General features: G+C 41.2%; 2 protein-coding genes across 2 annotated transcripts in view; both read left to right on the top strand.

Moving 5' to 3' along the window:
* Window positions 1-18,204, top strand: part of LOC146564940 (uncharacterized) — a 62,120-nt gene that overhangs the window by 6,694 nt on the left and 37,222 nt on the right. The window lies entirely within an intron of this gene.
* On the top strand, window positions 267-15,050 carry LOC146564943 (uncharacterized). Its single transcript, XM_085290629.1, has 14 exons — window positions 267-276; window positions 2,682-2,981; window positions 7,940-8,077; window positions 8,365-8,408; window positions 8,782-9,064; window positions 9,437-9,480; window positions 10,038-10,323; window positions 10,833-10,876; window positions 11,180-11,453; window positions 11,832-11,881; window positions 11,968-12,041; window positions 12,216-12,430; window positions 12,689-12,736; window positions 14,623-15,050. Exons 1-14 carry the CDS (start codon window positions 267-269, stop codon window positions 14,892-14,894), a joined length of 2,082 nt encoding a protein of 693 aa, XP_085146755.1. The 3' UTR covers window positions 14,895-15,050.

Genomic DNA, 18,204 nt, shown 5'->3' with positions numbered 1-18,204 from the left:
GTATGTCCAGTGGAGCCAAATATTAATAACCTAAAGAAGAGCCATGATTTAGTTGGTTTTAATGTTTTCTGGTGCATCAGCCCATCGTTTATTGTTTTCAACCAACTGGAAACAAATAAGGTGCACAGTTTTAAATCTGAGCAGCCCTTCATCCTGTGGACAGAAGGAAGTTGTTTATATTCTATCAGTGTAAAACATCATCATCAGTATTAATCAATAGTTTTTCCCCTCTGCTTGTTCCAGCTGCAGCATCTGGTGGATGTACAATGGCAGACGGTAGGTGCAGCATGAAGTCCTCTCCCTGTAACTGATCCTGACTCAAACTATAACTTAGCCTGAGGTCAAGAGTAATGAAAAAAAAAAGATGTGTGCACTGTGAGGCACAGAAATGAAAATAAGTCTTTGAGATTTTGGTGACGTGCTTTGTGGTGTTCCTGCAGTCTAAAAAGAAGTATCATTTTAGCCAGCTCCTGATTTTAAAGAGTCTGCACTCAGCTGTTTGGTCTCCAAAATCAATGAAATGCAGCCAGATGCTGCTCCTTTTCCATTTTTGCTTGTTTCTTCACTTTTCTGTGGTGCTCTGAGTACCTGGTCCGTAACACTGTTCGCCATCTTCCTTTATTCACATAACTGTCTGATCCTTATCTGTCCCTGCATGCCATTGGTCACACGGTGTGCCCATCAAAGCTGCTGGTTGCATGGATTCTCGGCAGGGCTGAGTGGTTGAGGCTGAAGAGTCGGCTTTTGTCATTTGCTACAAAGAATGAGCTCTTTGTGTCGGCTCGTTTGTGAATGACACATCACTAAACCCTAAGTTCGGCTGTGGTGCTGCAGCATGAGGACAGAAATCACTTAAAAATAAATCATAATAATTTCTCTTGTGAGCACAGGTGGCTTCTGTGTAAAGGTTATGATCAGCTGACCGACGCTGCTACTATTTGTGGATTTAGCCAACTGAACTCAGCAGGCTTATAAGCAGATGTTCCATGAGCTGTGATGGCTGATTTCCAATTCAATCAGTTCAATTTTATTTATATGGCACTGAATCAACGATTGCCTCAGTGTTCTTTAGTGTGAAGAATGAAGCTGCTGTTAAGGTGGAATTCAGTATCATTACCTTAAATTTAATTTGGTGTTTGCTGCCCTTGATGTAACCTTGACCATGAGCACCACAGTCTGTTCTGCACAATCCAAAAACAACAACTAAAGCAACCATTCCCAAAGTCAGGAGTGCTGCTGCTAAAAACCCAGGACAGGTCTGGGCTGAGACAAAAATCTGTGGGGGCTCATCATGATGGGTCTGTCTGTCTAAAAAACCTGGACCCCCCCATGGCTGACAACCAAGATCACGTGAAGTACCCTCTGAAAGTCGGCTAAAAGATGTGAATGAAGCATCCAGCAGCGAGCGAAACCAGCTCACTAGATTCTCTGTAATAAAAGAGGAAACTGCAACATTAACTTGACTCTTGGAAATCCATCCATCCATCCATCCATCCATCTTCATCCGCTTTATCCGAGGCCGGGTCGCGGGGGCAGCAGCCTAAGCAAAGAGGCCCAGACCTCCCTCTCCCCAGCCACCTCCTCCAGCTTATCCGGGGGAACACCAAGGCGTTCCCAGGCCAGCCGAGAGATATAATCTCTCCAGCGTGTCCTGGGTCTGCCCCGGGGCCTCCTCCCGGTGGGACATGCCTGGAACACCTCACCCAGGAGGCGCCCAGGGGGCATCCTTGTCAGATGCCCGAACCACCTCAGCTGGCTCCTTTCGATGTGGAGCAGCAGCTGCTCTACTCTGAGCCCCTCCCGGATGGCCGAACTTCTCACCCTATCCCTAAGGGAGAGGCCAGCCACCCTTCGGAGGAAGCTCATTTCTACCGCTTGTATCCGCGATCTCGTTCTTTCGGTCACTACCCACAGCTCGTGGCCATAGGTGAGGGTAGGGACGTAGATCGACCGGTAAATTGAGAGCTTCGCTTTTACACTCAGCTCCCTCTTCACCACGACGGACCGGTGCAGCGTCCGCATTACTGCAGCTGCAGCCCCAATCCGTCTGTCGATCTCCGGCTCCCTTCTCCCATCAGTCGCGAACAAGACCCCGAGATACTTGAACTCCTCCACTTGGGGCAGGAACTCATCCCCGACCCGGAGTGGGCACTCCACCCTTTTCCGGCTGAGAACCATGGCCTCAGATTTGGAGGTGCTGATCCTCATTCCCGCTGCTTCACACTCGGCTGCGAACCGTTCCAGTGCGAGCTGGAGGCCCCCACCCGATGAAGCCAACAGAACCACATCATCCGCAAAAATCAGAGATGAGATTCTGAGGCCACCAAAGCCTTCATGTGATTACAAACTGATTACAATGTAAGCACATCACGTAAAACAAACATCTTAAAAATATTGGTTTTATTTTAGAAGGAAAACAAAGTTATGAGTCCATGGACCGGGTCATGATCTCACTTGGAAATTCAGGAAACACAATAATGTTTCAATGTCTGGCTGAAAAAAGTGAAAGACATCATTTATGTTCTATTTTTAACATTTAATGAATTTTAATTATGAAATAAGTGTGATTTTTTTTTTTTTTTAAAGCATTTTGTTATGAAAGCGGAGAATAAAGTGAATAAAATTTTCACATGATAAACAACCGTAAACTTTTATTGTCGTTTCTTTCCTTTTTTCTCCAGGAGAGCATTTTGTGGATAAACACAGCGTCCAGCTGATCCAGGGAGTGAGCAACATCGCACCCATTTTGGATGAGCTCCTAGACAAAGAAGTTATCGACCAAGAACAATATGACAAAATTAGAGCTCTGCCTACCACTCAGGACAAGATGAGGGAGCTCTACAGTGGTCCCCTGAAAGCTGGTGCAGCCTGCAAAGACATCTTCCATCAAATCCTTTTGGCAAATGAGAAATTTCTCGTTAATGAGCTCCGAGCTGCAGGATCCTCAGTGGGAGCAGCTGCTGTCAGCTTTCTGTCGGCTGGTAAGTTCATCAATATTACCTGTTCTGTCTTCTCACTAAGTTTTATATAATGTGAACAGTGAACAGTCAATCACACCTTTTCTCCCGCCACAATTTTACTTTTCGTTAGCTTACATACTTTGTTCTGTCTTCAAGTTTTCATTCTAAAGGAGGAACTCTCAGTCTCTCAGCTCTCGGTGGCAGCGAGTCACTAAACTCAATCCTGCTTATATTTCTTTCTTTAGACAGATGTCAAAATGCATAAATCGAGTCAGTTCTACTTTTACCACCAGTTTTTAGCACCAGTTAACGAATGTTTCTAGATGTTAAAGAATTCAACAGAACTTGTGGTAAAATACCAAATATAGAACTGTACCACATAGTGCCATTTTCTGTATGAAGCTGCTGGCTCTGTGGACATGAGGACGATCAGTTTGAGATATTCTCAGATATCTATTGTTTGCAGCACTGAACTGGTGTCCCTGACTTGACTGAAGACAGGTGGGATAGAGTTTTATCCTTAATGGGGACGATGTTCAGGAAACTGGAAGTGTCAGCAGGTGTTCTAAGGAGCTCTGAAAGAAAAGCATCTGGACGTCTTTCAGTTTCTTGAAGACGTTTCAGAAGCTTCTTCAGTTCTAAGAGCGACTGGTGGAGCGTCCCAGATTTTAAGCCCTATGGGAATGTCCCCAAGAAGGTCGTGGACCCCCTATTGATCCTCTGCCTAATCACATGAGCAGTACTAGAAAAATTACCATTCCTGGTGCAACTCTGTAAGCCTTAGTCTTCTGCAAGAACAACACATTTCACAGCTGTCTGTGGCTGTTTTATCATGTCATCAATACTTGCATGCAATGTGGCAGCTGTTGGAGAGATGTGATATAAAACTCTACAGAAAGATCCACAGTAAACACTGGAGTGGAGTTTGAATCTGAGGCTGAAGAAGATGAGGAGCAAGACGGTGCACTGAAGTGTTCAATCAATCAATCAATCAATCTTTATTTATAAAGCACTTTTCATACAGAGAAAATGTAGCACAAAGTGCTTTACATAGTTAAAAGCAGCCCACCCCACCCTCCAACTCACTCCCCACACTCTCAATACACATATATCCCCCCACCCACACACACATACACACACGCGCACACTTAAAGAGTAAAAATTGGGCTGGGCTCGCATGAGCCAAGTGAGGAAACACTATAACAGGGAGCCGTCTGCACCGGGAGCCGGTCACAGACCGCAGCCTCCAGGCTGGGCACACAGCAGGAGGGAGGCAAAGGAGCCCCCCAGCCAGGCTGAGAGGACCCGAGAGACCCAGCAGCCACGGTCAATAACAGCCCCGGTGCAGAGAGCGCCCTCCGAGGAAACACTGGAGATATGACGCAATACAATATATATAGGGTAAAATGATAAAATAAATAAGAACAGGATACAATATAAATATAAATAGAATAAGAAGATTAAAAAATGAATAAAAATAAAATCAAACAAATATTAGGTAAATCCTAAATTAATAATAGAATAACAGGATAGAATAAATAAGCATAAAATAAATAAACGCTAAGTAAAAGCTAAATTAAAAAGGTGGGTCTTGAGCCTGTTCTTAAAAACATGTACGTTCTCTGCGGCCCTGAGCTCCTCCGGCAGGCTGTTCCACAGACGAGGACCATACCACTGAAACGCTGCCTCTCCGTGAGTATGTGTCCTGACTTTAGGGACAATCAAAAGGCCAGTACCAGAGGACCTCAGGGTCCGCGAGGGTTCGTATGGTAAAAGCAGATCTGAGAGATAAGAAGGCCCAAGACCATTAAGACATTTAAAAACCAATAAAAGAACTTTAAAATCGATCCTGAAACACACGGGGAGCCAGTGCAGCGATTCTAAAACCGGTGTAATGTGGGCCCGCCCTCTGGTCTTCGTCAGCACACGAGCTGCCGAGTTTTGCAAGAGTTGTAAAGTTGAAATATTCTTCTTAGGAAGACCAGAGAGCAGGGCAGTACAGTAATCAATGCGACTGGTAATGAAAGCATGCATCAGCATCTCCGTGTTGGCCCGAGAGAGAATAGGGCGGACTCTGGCTATATTTTTTAGATGATAAAGTCCAATTTTGGTTACATGTTTAATATGTGGGATAAAACCAAGCTCAGAGTCAAAAATAACACCCAGGTTTTTCACTTGTAGCGAAGGACATAGTGAAAATGCCTCTAATTTAGACAAGAGTTTCTCTCTCTGAGCCTCAGGACCGACGATTAAAACTTCAGTTTTAATTGTTCACACTGTGTACACTTCTCTGTCTCGCTCACCTTCCTGTGAACTCATCAAAATCATGCAGAGCAACAAAATCTGCAACCTGGGGCAGTCCTTATTAAGGGTTACTTACTGTGGACTACATCTCAGAGTGTTCATATTTAATATCACTGATGCTGTGATTCTTATATTTACATAACACAAAACTAAGAATCAGCTGGACAGGAAATGTTTGAAAGGCTGCCTGAATCATTAAGAAGGGTCTGATGTGATCAGCACCTGGATGTGAGCGGATTGTCAGCAAAGTTTCCTTCACTTTGTCTGGAGTCAGTCTTGGCTGTTGAATCATAGAGAGTGATGGATTCAGGATTTGCTGATTGGGCATTTTGTGACAGAGAAAAGTTGTTTCATTTATTATGTATCATGTATTTATTTTTGTTACATCCCCACGATGAAGGTCTAGGGGTGTGTGTGTGGGGCCTGGTAACAAATGGGTCCAGAACAGAATGAAAGGAGAACAGACAAAAATGTGTAGTAAATAAGGTAGTTTTTATTATAGAGAACCTTAACATAAAGAGCCGGCAACGCCGTTTTACCAATAACACCAGAAAAAGAAAAAGGTTGCAAAAACAAAGAACACAACAACCAAACAAAAAACTCCACACCACGAGGAGGCACTTCCAGGGGCCCACAAGCTCACCCTGTCACTAGCAGCAGCTAGCTTTACTGTGTTGAGGCCAACAAGCCCACACTACTCACATGAAGCAGCTACACCGCTTCCACAACTCCACACTCCAGGCAGGACAATCACACATCAAGATCACAAAGCGGAGAAAACCACACTCTCACATCCAGTTCATCCCCAGCTTATATGACCTCAGAGAGGTGATTGCTGACTGGGCCCAGGGTGTAAACGAGAACGAGGCCAATGAACAGCTGTGTCCTGGGGATAGAGGAGCGAGAAAGGGTGGAGCAAGAGGAGGCGGAGAGAGAACACCACACCCACACAAAGCAGTTAGAGGCTGTATCCCAATTCAGGGTCTGCAGCCTTAAAGTACGCAGCCTCAAAGATCCTCAAGGGCCGCGTACTCAAAGACCGCTAAGGCCGGAAGTGCGAGGCTTGTGAAATGGGACGATCTAGCCTCCGTTGCGCTGCCCAGGTTGCCTAGCAACCATGATACTAACAGCTGGAAGCGTGTCATACAGCTTTGTTTGACAGAGATGAAGGAGAAAATCTTTTGTTCATTTGTTTGTTTCTTTCTACATGAGCTTTGATCATTCTCTGTAAGATGAAGCTCAGCTATTGGACGGCGTATATTTTAAAGTAAAGGCTTTAAAACCGAGTTAGTACAAACGTCACTAATGTCACATAACTTTGCCGACATGTGGCCAACAGGAATGTTTTAATGTTCTTCGTTATTAAACATTTGCACATAAATAAGTGACATAATATTCAGTACTTAAAGTTTACTCTTCGGGCGCCCCTCATCCGCTGTTTTTTTTCGGCAAAATTATCCACACCCACCGCCGCGCTATGCATTCTGGGATATGTTGGGCCACGAAGTCTACACCGCCACGTCCTTAAAATTCATCGAAATGAAGGACGCATTTGAGGGCCGCATTTCGAGCAGCCTTCGAATTGGGACAGCCTTCGTCGCATCGCTGTGACGTAATCGGCCTTAAAATGCGGCCTTTAAGGCTGCAGACCCTGAATTGGGATACAGCCTAAGTTTCAAACTTGGTCATCAGTCTGTGGAGGTGACCATGGAGGTTTTAACAGACATGAACAGACCTGATCTGATGCTGAGGCTGTCAGAGAGCAGCTCAGGTGAGACCAAACAAAGTTTAATAAACAGATTTTCATAATTTACAATAAACTTGTTTAAACAACTTCTAATCAACAAACATTAAAATAAACAGGAAACACAACAGACGTACAAAAGTAACTTTGCATAAATCATCAGAGCTGAATCCAACCTTTCTCTCTGTCTCTGTCTTGTTCTGACATCACTGGTGAGAATATTTGGATTCATCAGCTTTTGATCATCTTAGACGTCACTCAGCTGCACGTCCTGCTGAACATGTTGTTCTGATGTTGAAGCAGCACTGCACAGCATAAAGTGATCAAACAGCAAACATGTGGACAGTTAGAGGATGATTTTATATGTCAGCATAACATCATTCATTTGTGTGTGGAAGGATTTTAAATATAATATTACACCTTACAGTAAAAATTAATTTAAAGAATTAAATCAGAGAAACTCACAACAAGAACTGCATAATATAAACTTTATTATCATTTATAAATGAAAGAATTTGTTTCCTCTGATTTATTTTGGACAGACGTTGATAAATGAACACATTCAGGTTGTACAAACACAGTAAAATTAAACAGATTTGTTTTCATATTTCAATGTTTAAAGTAAAAATATTCAGCTTATTGAATCAGTGACTTTCTTTAGTAAATGTTGTTTTAAAGCTCTTTGAACTTCTTTCCTTTGAAAATATTTTTCTTTGTTTTTTGCATTTTGAGCTCATTAATATCAGTCTTGTGTTGTAAATGGATCTTTATGTTAGCTTGGATTGAAACTCCACTATGGAGACAGACGACCTGTATGAGGTAAATGATTCAAAGTCTTTTCAGTGATTTCTCTGTGATTGTGTAACTATGGCCTCCTCCTGCCTTCAGTCAGCACAGCTGAAAGTGAAATATTAAAGCTTTTTATTGTCAGGACTCAGTGTTATACTCAGGATGAGCACACATAAAGGACACACACAGTGTCTGTATCATGTAGTTACAGTTTGTATTCAATGTGTTGCAGCTGCAGGATCATCAGCTGAAGGATTTGATGTGGAGGAAACAGAGAAAGGTCAGTGTCCAGAAAACACATGAATCAATAAATACACTCATTGATATGAAGATGAAGAAGATGAAGAAGAAGAATTACTGAATGAAACAGAACTGGATCATTTCCTCACACGTTGATAGTTTCCCATCAAATATGACTTCATGTTAACAAGTTTAATGTTGTTATTAATCCAACTTACAAGGATCATCAGAATGAAATCAAAGCATCAGTTATTTCAAAGTGTCTGATTATTAACACTGATGTTAAATCAGTCATGAATGAAGCTTTTAATCTTTCTTTTCTGTCAGAGAAACACTCTGAGGATGAACGTTGGCCTGCACTGATCCACAAAGTGAGTCATGTCACATCTGTCTGACTTCAGATCATCCAGCTTTCATTTCATAAACACAGGATAGAAATCTTCAATAGAAACAAATGATTTGATTTTGATTGGAAAAGTCAAAGTTTGATAAGTTGAGCGTGTGCAGTGAGGGAGGTCTGCAGCAGGTCAGAAAAGTCCTGAACTTGTTAACAGAAGCAGAATAATTGTTAATCAGCTGTTTGTGATCATTGTGACAAAGATGACCAATGACATCATCACCTTATGTGATGGATGATGTCATCTAAACACATCTACATTTGTAAAGTGTTGATGAGAAAACAAACAAACCTGAAAGTGAGAAATGTCACATTTATCTCATGAACATTTTCTTTGAATTTTCCAGGTAGAAACGATGGAGTCTGTTATTGAGCTGCTGCTGGAAGCTCTGGATGGTCTCAATGAGCCGGAGCTGCATGACTTCAACTGGACCCTGCGACAAATTCATCGCAAATATTACTCAGACTTCTCATGGATGTGGTACATGAGGACAAACCTGCAGCACACAGTGTTTCTGATGGTGCAGACTTACGGCCAACAGTCAGTGGAGAAGACCATGGAGGTCTTAAAGGAGATGAAGAGGACTGATCTGGCTCAGAGGCTGTCAGACTGCAGCTCACTGCCTCGAAGTAAGACAACAAAATCAAAACTCATTAAAGTCATAAAACTGTTTTCATGTCTCATAAACGTCTGACTAAAGTCTTCTTTGACTTTATAAATAATATTTGTAATAAAGACAAAAAAACACATCTTTAAAACATATTTTATGGCTGTTCTGGAAAAATCTACTTCAATAAATACATAAAAATGAGACCAGATTAAATCCAAATACTTTGTGAGGAGGAGTAAAAATGACTCCTTCATACTGTTTATTATTGCTGAGGAGGTTTCAGTGTAATTCTGCATATTGTCCATTTTTCCAAAGTCATATTTCCTGAATAATTGTCAGTTAGTTGTTAAATGTGTTTGTCATGAGTGACTTTGAGCACTTTTCTCCTCAGAGAAACACTCTGTGGACGAACGACGCTCTGCACTGATCCACAAAGTGAGTCATGTCACATCTCTGATTCAGTACAAGACAGCAGGCTGAAAGTCAGAGGACTAAAGTATCATCAGTTCTCATGTTGACTCATTTTTCTCATGATTTCTGCTGGATGTTTGTGACAAACTGAAGCTTCATTCAGTTTGACTTCTTCAGCAGTAATTTTCTGCAACACTAATGTCAGGATGTCTTTACCACTGAGGATGAGCTGAGGAAGTGTCAGCATGTACATTTGTCCTGACTCTTCAACAGGACAGAGAAATCTGAAAACATCAAACACTTTCAGCTTAAACAGGAAACTTTATTCTACTTACAAATATTAATAAAGAATGAAAGATGATGTGAAATCAGGGAAAGATTCTTGATGGATATATTTCAGTTTTTATCTGCACAGTGAGAGAAGAACTGCAGCCTGTAAAGAAAAAGTATTCAAACCCATAAAAGTGGATCACAGTTTTAGATTTTCTTCATTTTTTTCATAAACGTACCGCAACTAGTAAATAGATGCTTGTGTTTGGCTAAATAAATATGTGACCCCGTGATTGTGTTTATTGTTCCAGATGGCAACAATGGCAGCTGTTAAACATCTGCTTTTAGAAACTTTGAATGATTTGAGTGATGAGGAGCTCAAGAAATTTAAGAGGATCCTGCAGACGATCCTTCCTTGGAGGATTCTGTCATTCTTCTCATATAGGTTGAGTCCATCATCAGACAGAGCAGATATAATGAATCTGATGGTGGATGAACTTGGTCATCAGTCTGTGGAGGTGACCAGAGAAGTTTTCATGCACATGAACAGAACTGATCTGGTGCAGAAGTTACCAGAGAGCAGCTCAGCATCCAGAGGTAAGACCAACATGCATGAGTGTAAACTCTGTGTCATCAACAGGTTTTTGTGTTGCTGGTGTCATGGTGGTGCAGTGGTTAGCACTGTGTCCTCACAGCATGAAGGTTGTGTGTTTGAGCCTCCTGGTTGGCTGGAACCTTTCTGTGTGGAGTTTGCATGTTCTCCCTGTGCCTGCATGCTTTTCCTCAGAGTGCTCTGGTTTCCAGTCCAAACACATGCTTGTTGGCTTTATTGCTGGTTCTAAATTAAATGTGGGTGTGAAAGGTTGTCTGTCTGTTTAAAACCTGAGGTGGACAGGTGTACCCTCTCTCATTATCACAGCTGGGAACCCCCAGTTACTTTGGTTGGACAGGATGGAGGGTTTCTTTGTTGGGTTCTTATGTCATTTTATTTAGTTTCACATGATTTTCTCTTTTAAATCATCTGTGTCGTCTGAAGGCTGATTCTACTTGGATGTGTGATGATGTTTGAATCCTCAGAGTTGATGGTAAATGTCTTTCCTCCTCAGAGAAACACTCTGTGGATGAACATGGAGCTGCACTGTTGAAGAGAGTGAGTGTGACTTTAACTCAGCTTTTACAAAAAATAGTTTTTAGTATTGATAGAAATGAAATAATGTTTTCTTATGAAACTTGAAGTTTTGCAGTTCATAAAGAGAGTGAAGTAAATATCAAAACCGCCAGCTGTCTCTTCAGTGATTATTCTAAAACATATAAATATTCATGAAGACATCTTTTTTTTATTAATATTTGATATTTCTACTACAGTTTCTCTGGAAATTAAATAAAAATAAATATTTAAATTGTCCAACAGAGATATTATACAGTAACTTAATACATTGTTTTGGTTTTACAGGAAAAAGAACAGGAAGCTGTCAGACAGATTCTCTTGGAAACACTGAATGAATTCAGTCAAAAGGATCTAAAGAAATTCAAGCAGTTGCTGCCGTTCACGTGCTTTAAGATGAGCCTGCCACAAATGGAGAGGTACCGGTATCCAAACAGGACAGAAGACCTTGTGGATCTGATGGTGGATGAACTTGGTCATCAGTCTGTGGAGGTGACCATGGAGGTTTTAACAGACATGAACAGACCTGATCTGATGCTGAGGCTGTCAGAGAGCAGCTCAGGTGAGACCAAACAAAGTTTAATAAACAGATTTTCATAATTTACAATAAACTTGTTTAAACAACTTCTAATCAACAAACATTAAAATAAACAGGAAACACAACAGACGTCCAAAAGTAACTTTGCATAAATCATCAGAGCTGAATCCAACCTTTCTGTCTCTGTCTTGTTCTGACATCACTGGTGAGAATATTTGGATTCATCAGCTTTTGATCATCTTAGACGTCACTCAGCTGCACGTCCTGCTGAACATGTTGTTCTGATGTTGAAGCAGCACTGCACAGCATAAAGTGATCAAACAGCAAACATGTGGACAGTTAGAGGATGATTTTATATGTCAGCATAACATCATTCATTTGAATTCTTTGTGTCTCAACAAGGACGAAAAACTGAAAGAAGTTCAGAGCTTGAAGGTTGTCAGAGCCTGACGGTAATCCCTTCCATTCATCCATTTATTGCTAAAGTTTTTCTTTATAAACATGTGTACTTATTGACTAAAGAGACTGTCCTCTGCAGCAGGACTGCAGTGATTGGACTAATCTTGAACCTGAGGTGAACAGTACAGATGCAGACGAGGCTCCAACTTACAGGTAAATCAACTTCCTGAATGCTGCAGCACAGCAAACTGGAACTACAGGAAACAGTTCAGCTTTGGATTTATTCCCAGAGGAAATTCTTCATTTTGCATCCGATTCACACGACTACTCTGTGTTTCCATTCACTCTGTTGTTCCTTCATGAGTGTGTATTTAATTCCTGTTTCAGCCTTCAGTCTGCAGCAGGACACTTTGAATGCAGAGTGTCGGGCTTGCGCTGGGTCTGTAAGGGAAAGACCAGCTTTCAGTACCAGTTTAGATCTTGGGAGGGACACATGGAGAGGATGGAGAGCAGACAATACATGCCTGCAGGTCCTCTGATGGACGTCACAGTCACTGCTGGGAAGTTAAATGAAGTTCACCTGCCACACTGGATCTGCATCGGTAAGAGGACATGAAGGAAGACTTTCAGATGTTTGACATTTCTGACAGTGAGCGCACAAACTGTTATAAACTGTTTTCTTTTTTTTTTTTTTTTTTTTAGTAGACCAGAGTTTAGTGGAATATTCTTTGGTGTAGTTATTTAATTGTTTTAATTCGGTGGCACTGAGTCTCTAATGTTTCAGTTTGCTAGCATAATGAAAGTTAAAAAGTTTGAACATTTGTTAAGAAATTAAAAACTTTCCTTGTTATTTTTAACAGCTGCAGGATCCTCAGTGGGAGCAGCTGCTGTCAGCTCTCAGTCGGCTGGTAGGTTCATCAATATTAACTGAGTTTTATATAATGAAACAGAAAACTGATCAATACTAACTGTGCTTATGACTAAGATGTTGCTTTAAATTTTAGAGATGATTAAATTGAAACTGAAGCTTTGTCCTGTATGGCATGACCCTGACCTTTGACCTTGAAGTATTGCATACTAAGATGGTGTATTTGATCATCTTCACCCATGTGATTGGACAGAATTGGCTGAAATCTTTGGCTTCTATAAGCCTTCAAAACTTTATGGCATCATTGTGAACTGAAAAAATAAACAGTGTGTTGCACATCTCCTTCCATGCTGCTCACATGTCGTATTACTGGATATGGATTTTTGTTTTTTTACTTGATTATGGTTTGACCTTAACCTTCATTGTTAGCGTCCAAGGTCAAAGTTACCAGTGATGGTCAAGGTTATATGTTACATATAACCTTGACCAAGGTTCTTTGTCAAGGTTATAAGAACCTTGGTCAAGGAAATAACTTCAGACATGGTGTGTTTTAACATTAGTAAAGGAAAACTGAAGGAGGGACAAAGAACAAACTAGCACAGACAGACAGGATGATCTGGAGCTGATGCTGTTAGGTATCAGCTTGTGATAAGAAACAAAAATGGCACCATTTATTACAGAAAGGTTTTAGAAAAGAGCTCCATAGAACAGAAGTATGGTTTACTTGGAGAGGAAAGGATGCTGGTTTGATTCCAGTCAGAGGCACAAATCCCCCTTTGTGTTATGTCAGGAAGGGTATCGGCTGTAAAACTGCCAAAACAAACATCTGCAGTGACCCCGTATGGCAGGGCGCAGTTGAACGTAGCTTATTCCAGATTTCAAAACACATTTTTCAACATTATTCTGAAATTGCATTGAAATGGTCTGAAACCAAATCTCAGACATGACGGCTACACCTGTTTAATCAGATGACACAGCTCATTATTAAACTCTGATGCATCAAACAATGACATCAAGCGTCCATATTCCAATTTTTCTTACATTAAACGTGTCATCCAGTTTCTGGCCACGTTGCAGGTTAGAGAATTACATATATTACATATATATAATAAGTATTTATGTTGTGTTAGAGCTGAGATGACCCCTTATACAGGAGATACTGGACTGGTTTAAAGGTTTGGGGTCTGTTTTACTGTAGAGTATTACCCAGTAATCACCAGAAATCAGTTTAAGCTGCTGGTGGGGAGACTCGCCTCCCTGTAACTGCCTTTGTCTGTATCTCTTTCTTGGCTCTTGACGGAGGCAGTCGCACTTTCTCTTTTTATCATTCACCATCCTCTGGTGAATAATAATCGAACAGGACCGCCTACCATGTGTTTCTCTTCAGGTTTAAATCGTTTGGATGTTTGGAGGCTGGCAGTGACGAAATAATAACTCGACTAAAATGCGTTAAAGCAAAAGTAACGAGCCGGTTTAGAAAATGTAAGAAGTAGAAAGTACAGATATTTGTTTATAAAGGCAGGGAGTAAAAGTAAAAAGTAGTGAGAAAAAGTAAGACTCGGGTAAAATACATTTGTATTTGTACTTCGTTACTTCTCACCTTTGTGCCCAAGGCCTTGAAACTGCCAAGCAGATGCACTCTCATGCAGCTCCTCATTTCCTGATAATAAAAGAGAAGACTGCAACATTAACTAGATACAATAATCTTTAAATGTCTGGATGAAAAAAGGAAAGATGTCATTTATGTTCTTTTTAAATAGTCGACCAAAAGGAACGAATGTGTTTTTAACATTTAATGAATTTTAATTATGAAATAAGTGCGAATTTTTTAAAGCATTTTGTTATGAAAGCTGAGAATAAAGTGAATAAAATTTTCACATGATAAACAACCGTAAACTTTTGCCGTTTCTTTCCTTTTTTCTCCAGGAAAGCATTTTGTGGACAAACACAGAGTCCAGCTGATCCAGAGAGTGAGCAACATCGCACCCATTTTGGATGAGCTCCTAGACAATGAAGTTATCAACCAAGAAACTTATACCAGAATTAGAGCTCTGTCTACCACTCAGGAGAAGATGAGGGAGCTCTACAGTGGTCCCCTGAAAGCTAGTGCAGCCTGCAAAGACATCTATGAGATCTTCTATGACATCCTTTTGGCAAATGAGAAATTTCTCGTTAAAGAGCTCAGTGAAAAGGATTAAATGTGTTGGGGAAAAAAAAAACAGTTTTTAGACCAAATATAGATCTACCTGTTAGCGCCATTTATAGTCATTACATGTTTTATTTTGAAAGGCCTAAAAAGGATATGGTGCTTTGTTGTGAAAGGTTGTAAAAAATAAAGCAAGCGAATGGCGGAGCGACACGATGGTTTTACCGTCGTTGTTGCACAAACCGACGCGTAAAACAGCCTCTGTCCATCCAGACTCTTATTTTAGATATAAGAGAAATAGAGAACTCCAAGAAGAAACAAAGATAGCCACTACATTAAGTAAAACCATCATGCTCCCGAGCAAGACGACTGCATCGCTATGAGATCGTGCAAAGTTTGATACAGCAAGTCAGTTAAGTGCACAGAGCTGTATGCATGAAGAATCTAAGAAAAGAAGAAATAAACTTTCATGGATAAAGTTTTGGACTATGATATGCTGCTAAGCTACAAGTCGTGTTAAAACTGAACAATTGCGATTCTCAACTTCTTACAAATAAGTCAGTGACAGTGTTTTTGGTCTTAAGAAGATGACACTAACTACGAAAGCCTCAGCTTTGTGTCATAGACCATTTTGTTTCATGAACACTTTTTGAATAAGAAGTTGTGTAAAAGGAGCAGAGATGGCAGATAAAGACCCACAAGATTGCAGGCCCAGGGCACAGAGCTGCAGTAGCGGGACTGGCCATAAGAGGGCGCAGAAGTACACCGAAAGAGGTTTGGAAGAACAGCTCGGCAGGCACATAAACGCAAGAAGGTCCAAGCTGTCACAATTAACTTCAAAAATGAATAAAATTAGCGGACTGATGAAAGAGAATGAAAGCCTTGACATTGTTGATGAACGTTTAAGCAACTTTTCAAAGCTGCATGAAGAATTCTTACAGGCAAATGATGATGTACTGTCGCTGTTGCCAGAAGATGAAAGGAATGTGGACCAGATGCTCTGGTTCAATCCAAAAAAAGGAGCAGTTCAGTGCATTTATGACCGAAGTTGAGAAATGGATCATCGTAACAAGACATCAGCATCAAGACGACGTGAGCCCAGATGACAGCGTGTCAGTGACTGCTAGACCAACTGCAAAGAAATCAGGTACCAGCGTTGGAAGAAGCTCAGTCAGTAGCCGCTCATCAAGATCGTCCAGAGCTTCTTCGGTATCATCTGTACGGCAGAAAGAAGCAGAGCGCGCTGCTCTGCTCGCACGAGCCGCATCCTTGAAACAGAGACAAGCCTTGGACATTGAAGAATGTAAGTTAAAGGCAAGAAGAGAACAGCTTGAGATCGAGACAGCTATTGCTGCTTCTACAGCCAAAATAAAAGTGTTAGGACTGTGAATATGACAGCTGTAAAAATGATGTGGAACAGTGTGAATCGGCTGTTAAGCACTTCAGCTTCCAAGAGCCAAAGGTACAAGGTGAACATGATGGGCATTCAAAGGTAAACAGTCACAGTGTAAAACAAGAAGATGACTTGCACCAAACTGATGCCAGTGTTATTCCAATGAATCTATGTGAAGTCATGTTGAAACAAAATGATATCACTGAGATGTTAGTCAAACAACATAGACTGTCACATTTGCCTCAAAGAGACATTCCCATTTTTAGTGGTGATCCACTTGAGTTCATACCATTTACAAGAGCCTTTGACCATACAGTTCATGATAAAACTGACAGTGACAGGTTATATTACCTTGAACAGTTCACCAGAGGTGAGCCCAGAGATTTGGTAAGAAGTTGTCAGCACATGGATCCTCAACAAGGCTACAGTGAGGCAAGGAAGTTGCTGTTTTGTCATTATGGTAATGAACTAAGAATTGCAACTGCCTACATGAACAGAGCATTCAATTGGCCACAAATCAAAACAGATGATGCAAAGGCTCTTCATAGCTATTCACTGTTTCTCACTGGTTGTAACAATGCAATGCAAGACATCAGTCAACTGCAAGAGATGGAGATTCCCACGAACCTCAGAGTTATAGTCTCCAAACTGCCATATAAAATGAGAGAAATGTGGAGAGTCTCTGCCTTTGACATTCAAGAAACAAGTGAAAGGAGAGCAAAGTTCTCAGATCTGGTTAGATTCATAAACAGACAAGCAAAAATAGTTGCAGATCCTTTGTATGGTGACATTAAGGATGCTGAAGACAAAGCAAAGTCATCTGCAAATCTGAGAATGACTAGGTCAAAGTCAAGTCAAAGTCAGCTTTATTGTCAATTCTGCCACATGTACAGGACATACAGAGAATAGAAACTACGTTACTCTCAATCCCTAGATAAAATAGCAAATGAACATTTAAATATAAGAGTGATTAAAAATGCAAGTAAAAATTTAAATAAATAAATACAATACAATTTTACATATAACAAGAAAGCTATACAATATACAATATAATGAGTAAATGACATTGAGTGCAAACCAGGCAGAGTAGTGCAAATGGGCAAATAGTGCAAATGGAGATTTGGTAATGTACGGTAAGAGATAGTGTAACAACAAAGTCTTATGAGGTAATGGCAGTCCAATGCTCCACAAAGTGACTGGTAACTGGTGCAGGCCAGTGTGTGTGTGTGTGTGTGTGTGTGTGTGTGTGTGTGTGTGTGTGTGTGTGTGTGTGAGACAGAGTTCAGTAGGACCGTGGAGGGGAGAGGGGGCAGAATCGGGAGGGAGTTAAGCTTCCTGACAGCCTGGTGGATGAAGCTGTCCTTCAGTCTGCTGGTCCTGGCCTGGAGACTCCGCAGTCTCCTCCCCGACGGCAGCAGCTTGAAGAAGCTTTGCATTGGGTGCGTGGGATCAGCCGCTATGCAAAGGGCTTTTTTAGTGAGACGGGTGCTGTAAATGTCCTGGAGGGAGGGGAGAGAGACACCAATGATCCTCTCTGCAGCTCTCACTATGCTGCTCTCACTATGCTGCTGGTCATCCAGGCAAAGGGGAAGCACATTTGCTACAAGTGTAACACAAGCTGCAAATGAAAGGTCACCTGAAATTAATAAAAGCGCTTCTTGTCACACTAACAATGCCTTCCAGAAACCATGCATATACTGTGAAAAACTCCATACACTGGCAGAATGTCAAAAGGTCAGAAACCAGCCTTACAAAGAAAGACTGGAGTTCCTTAAAGCAAAGGGTCTGTGCTTTGCATGTCTGACACAAGGTCATCTGAGTAAGGACTGTAAGAAAAGATCATTGTGTGAGTACTGCTCTAAGAGACATCCAAGTATGCTTCATTGGACAAAGGAGGAGGACAGTAAGGCAGACGATTGCATCCAGAGAAATGTCTCAGACATTCCCACAAGAAGTGATGAAACACACA

Source organism: Mchenga conophoros, linkage group LG11, assembly GCF_057382185.1.
Source record: "Mchenga conophoros isolate Kocher_MC1m ecotype Shallow Benthic linkage group LG11, M_conophoros_male_GT1.1, whole genome shotgun sequence".
Lineage (NCBI taxonomy): Eukaryota > Metazoa > Chordata > Actinopteri > Cichliformes > Cichlidae > Mchenga > Mchenga conophoros.
The sequence above is the reverse complement of the archived record's forward strand: the minus strand, read 5'-3'. Positions and strand labels throughout refer to the sequence as shown.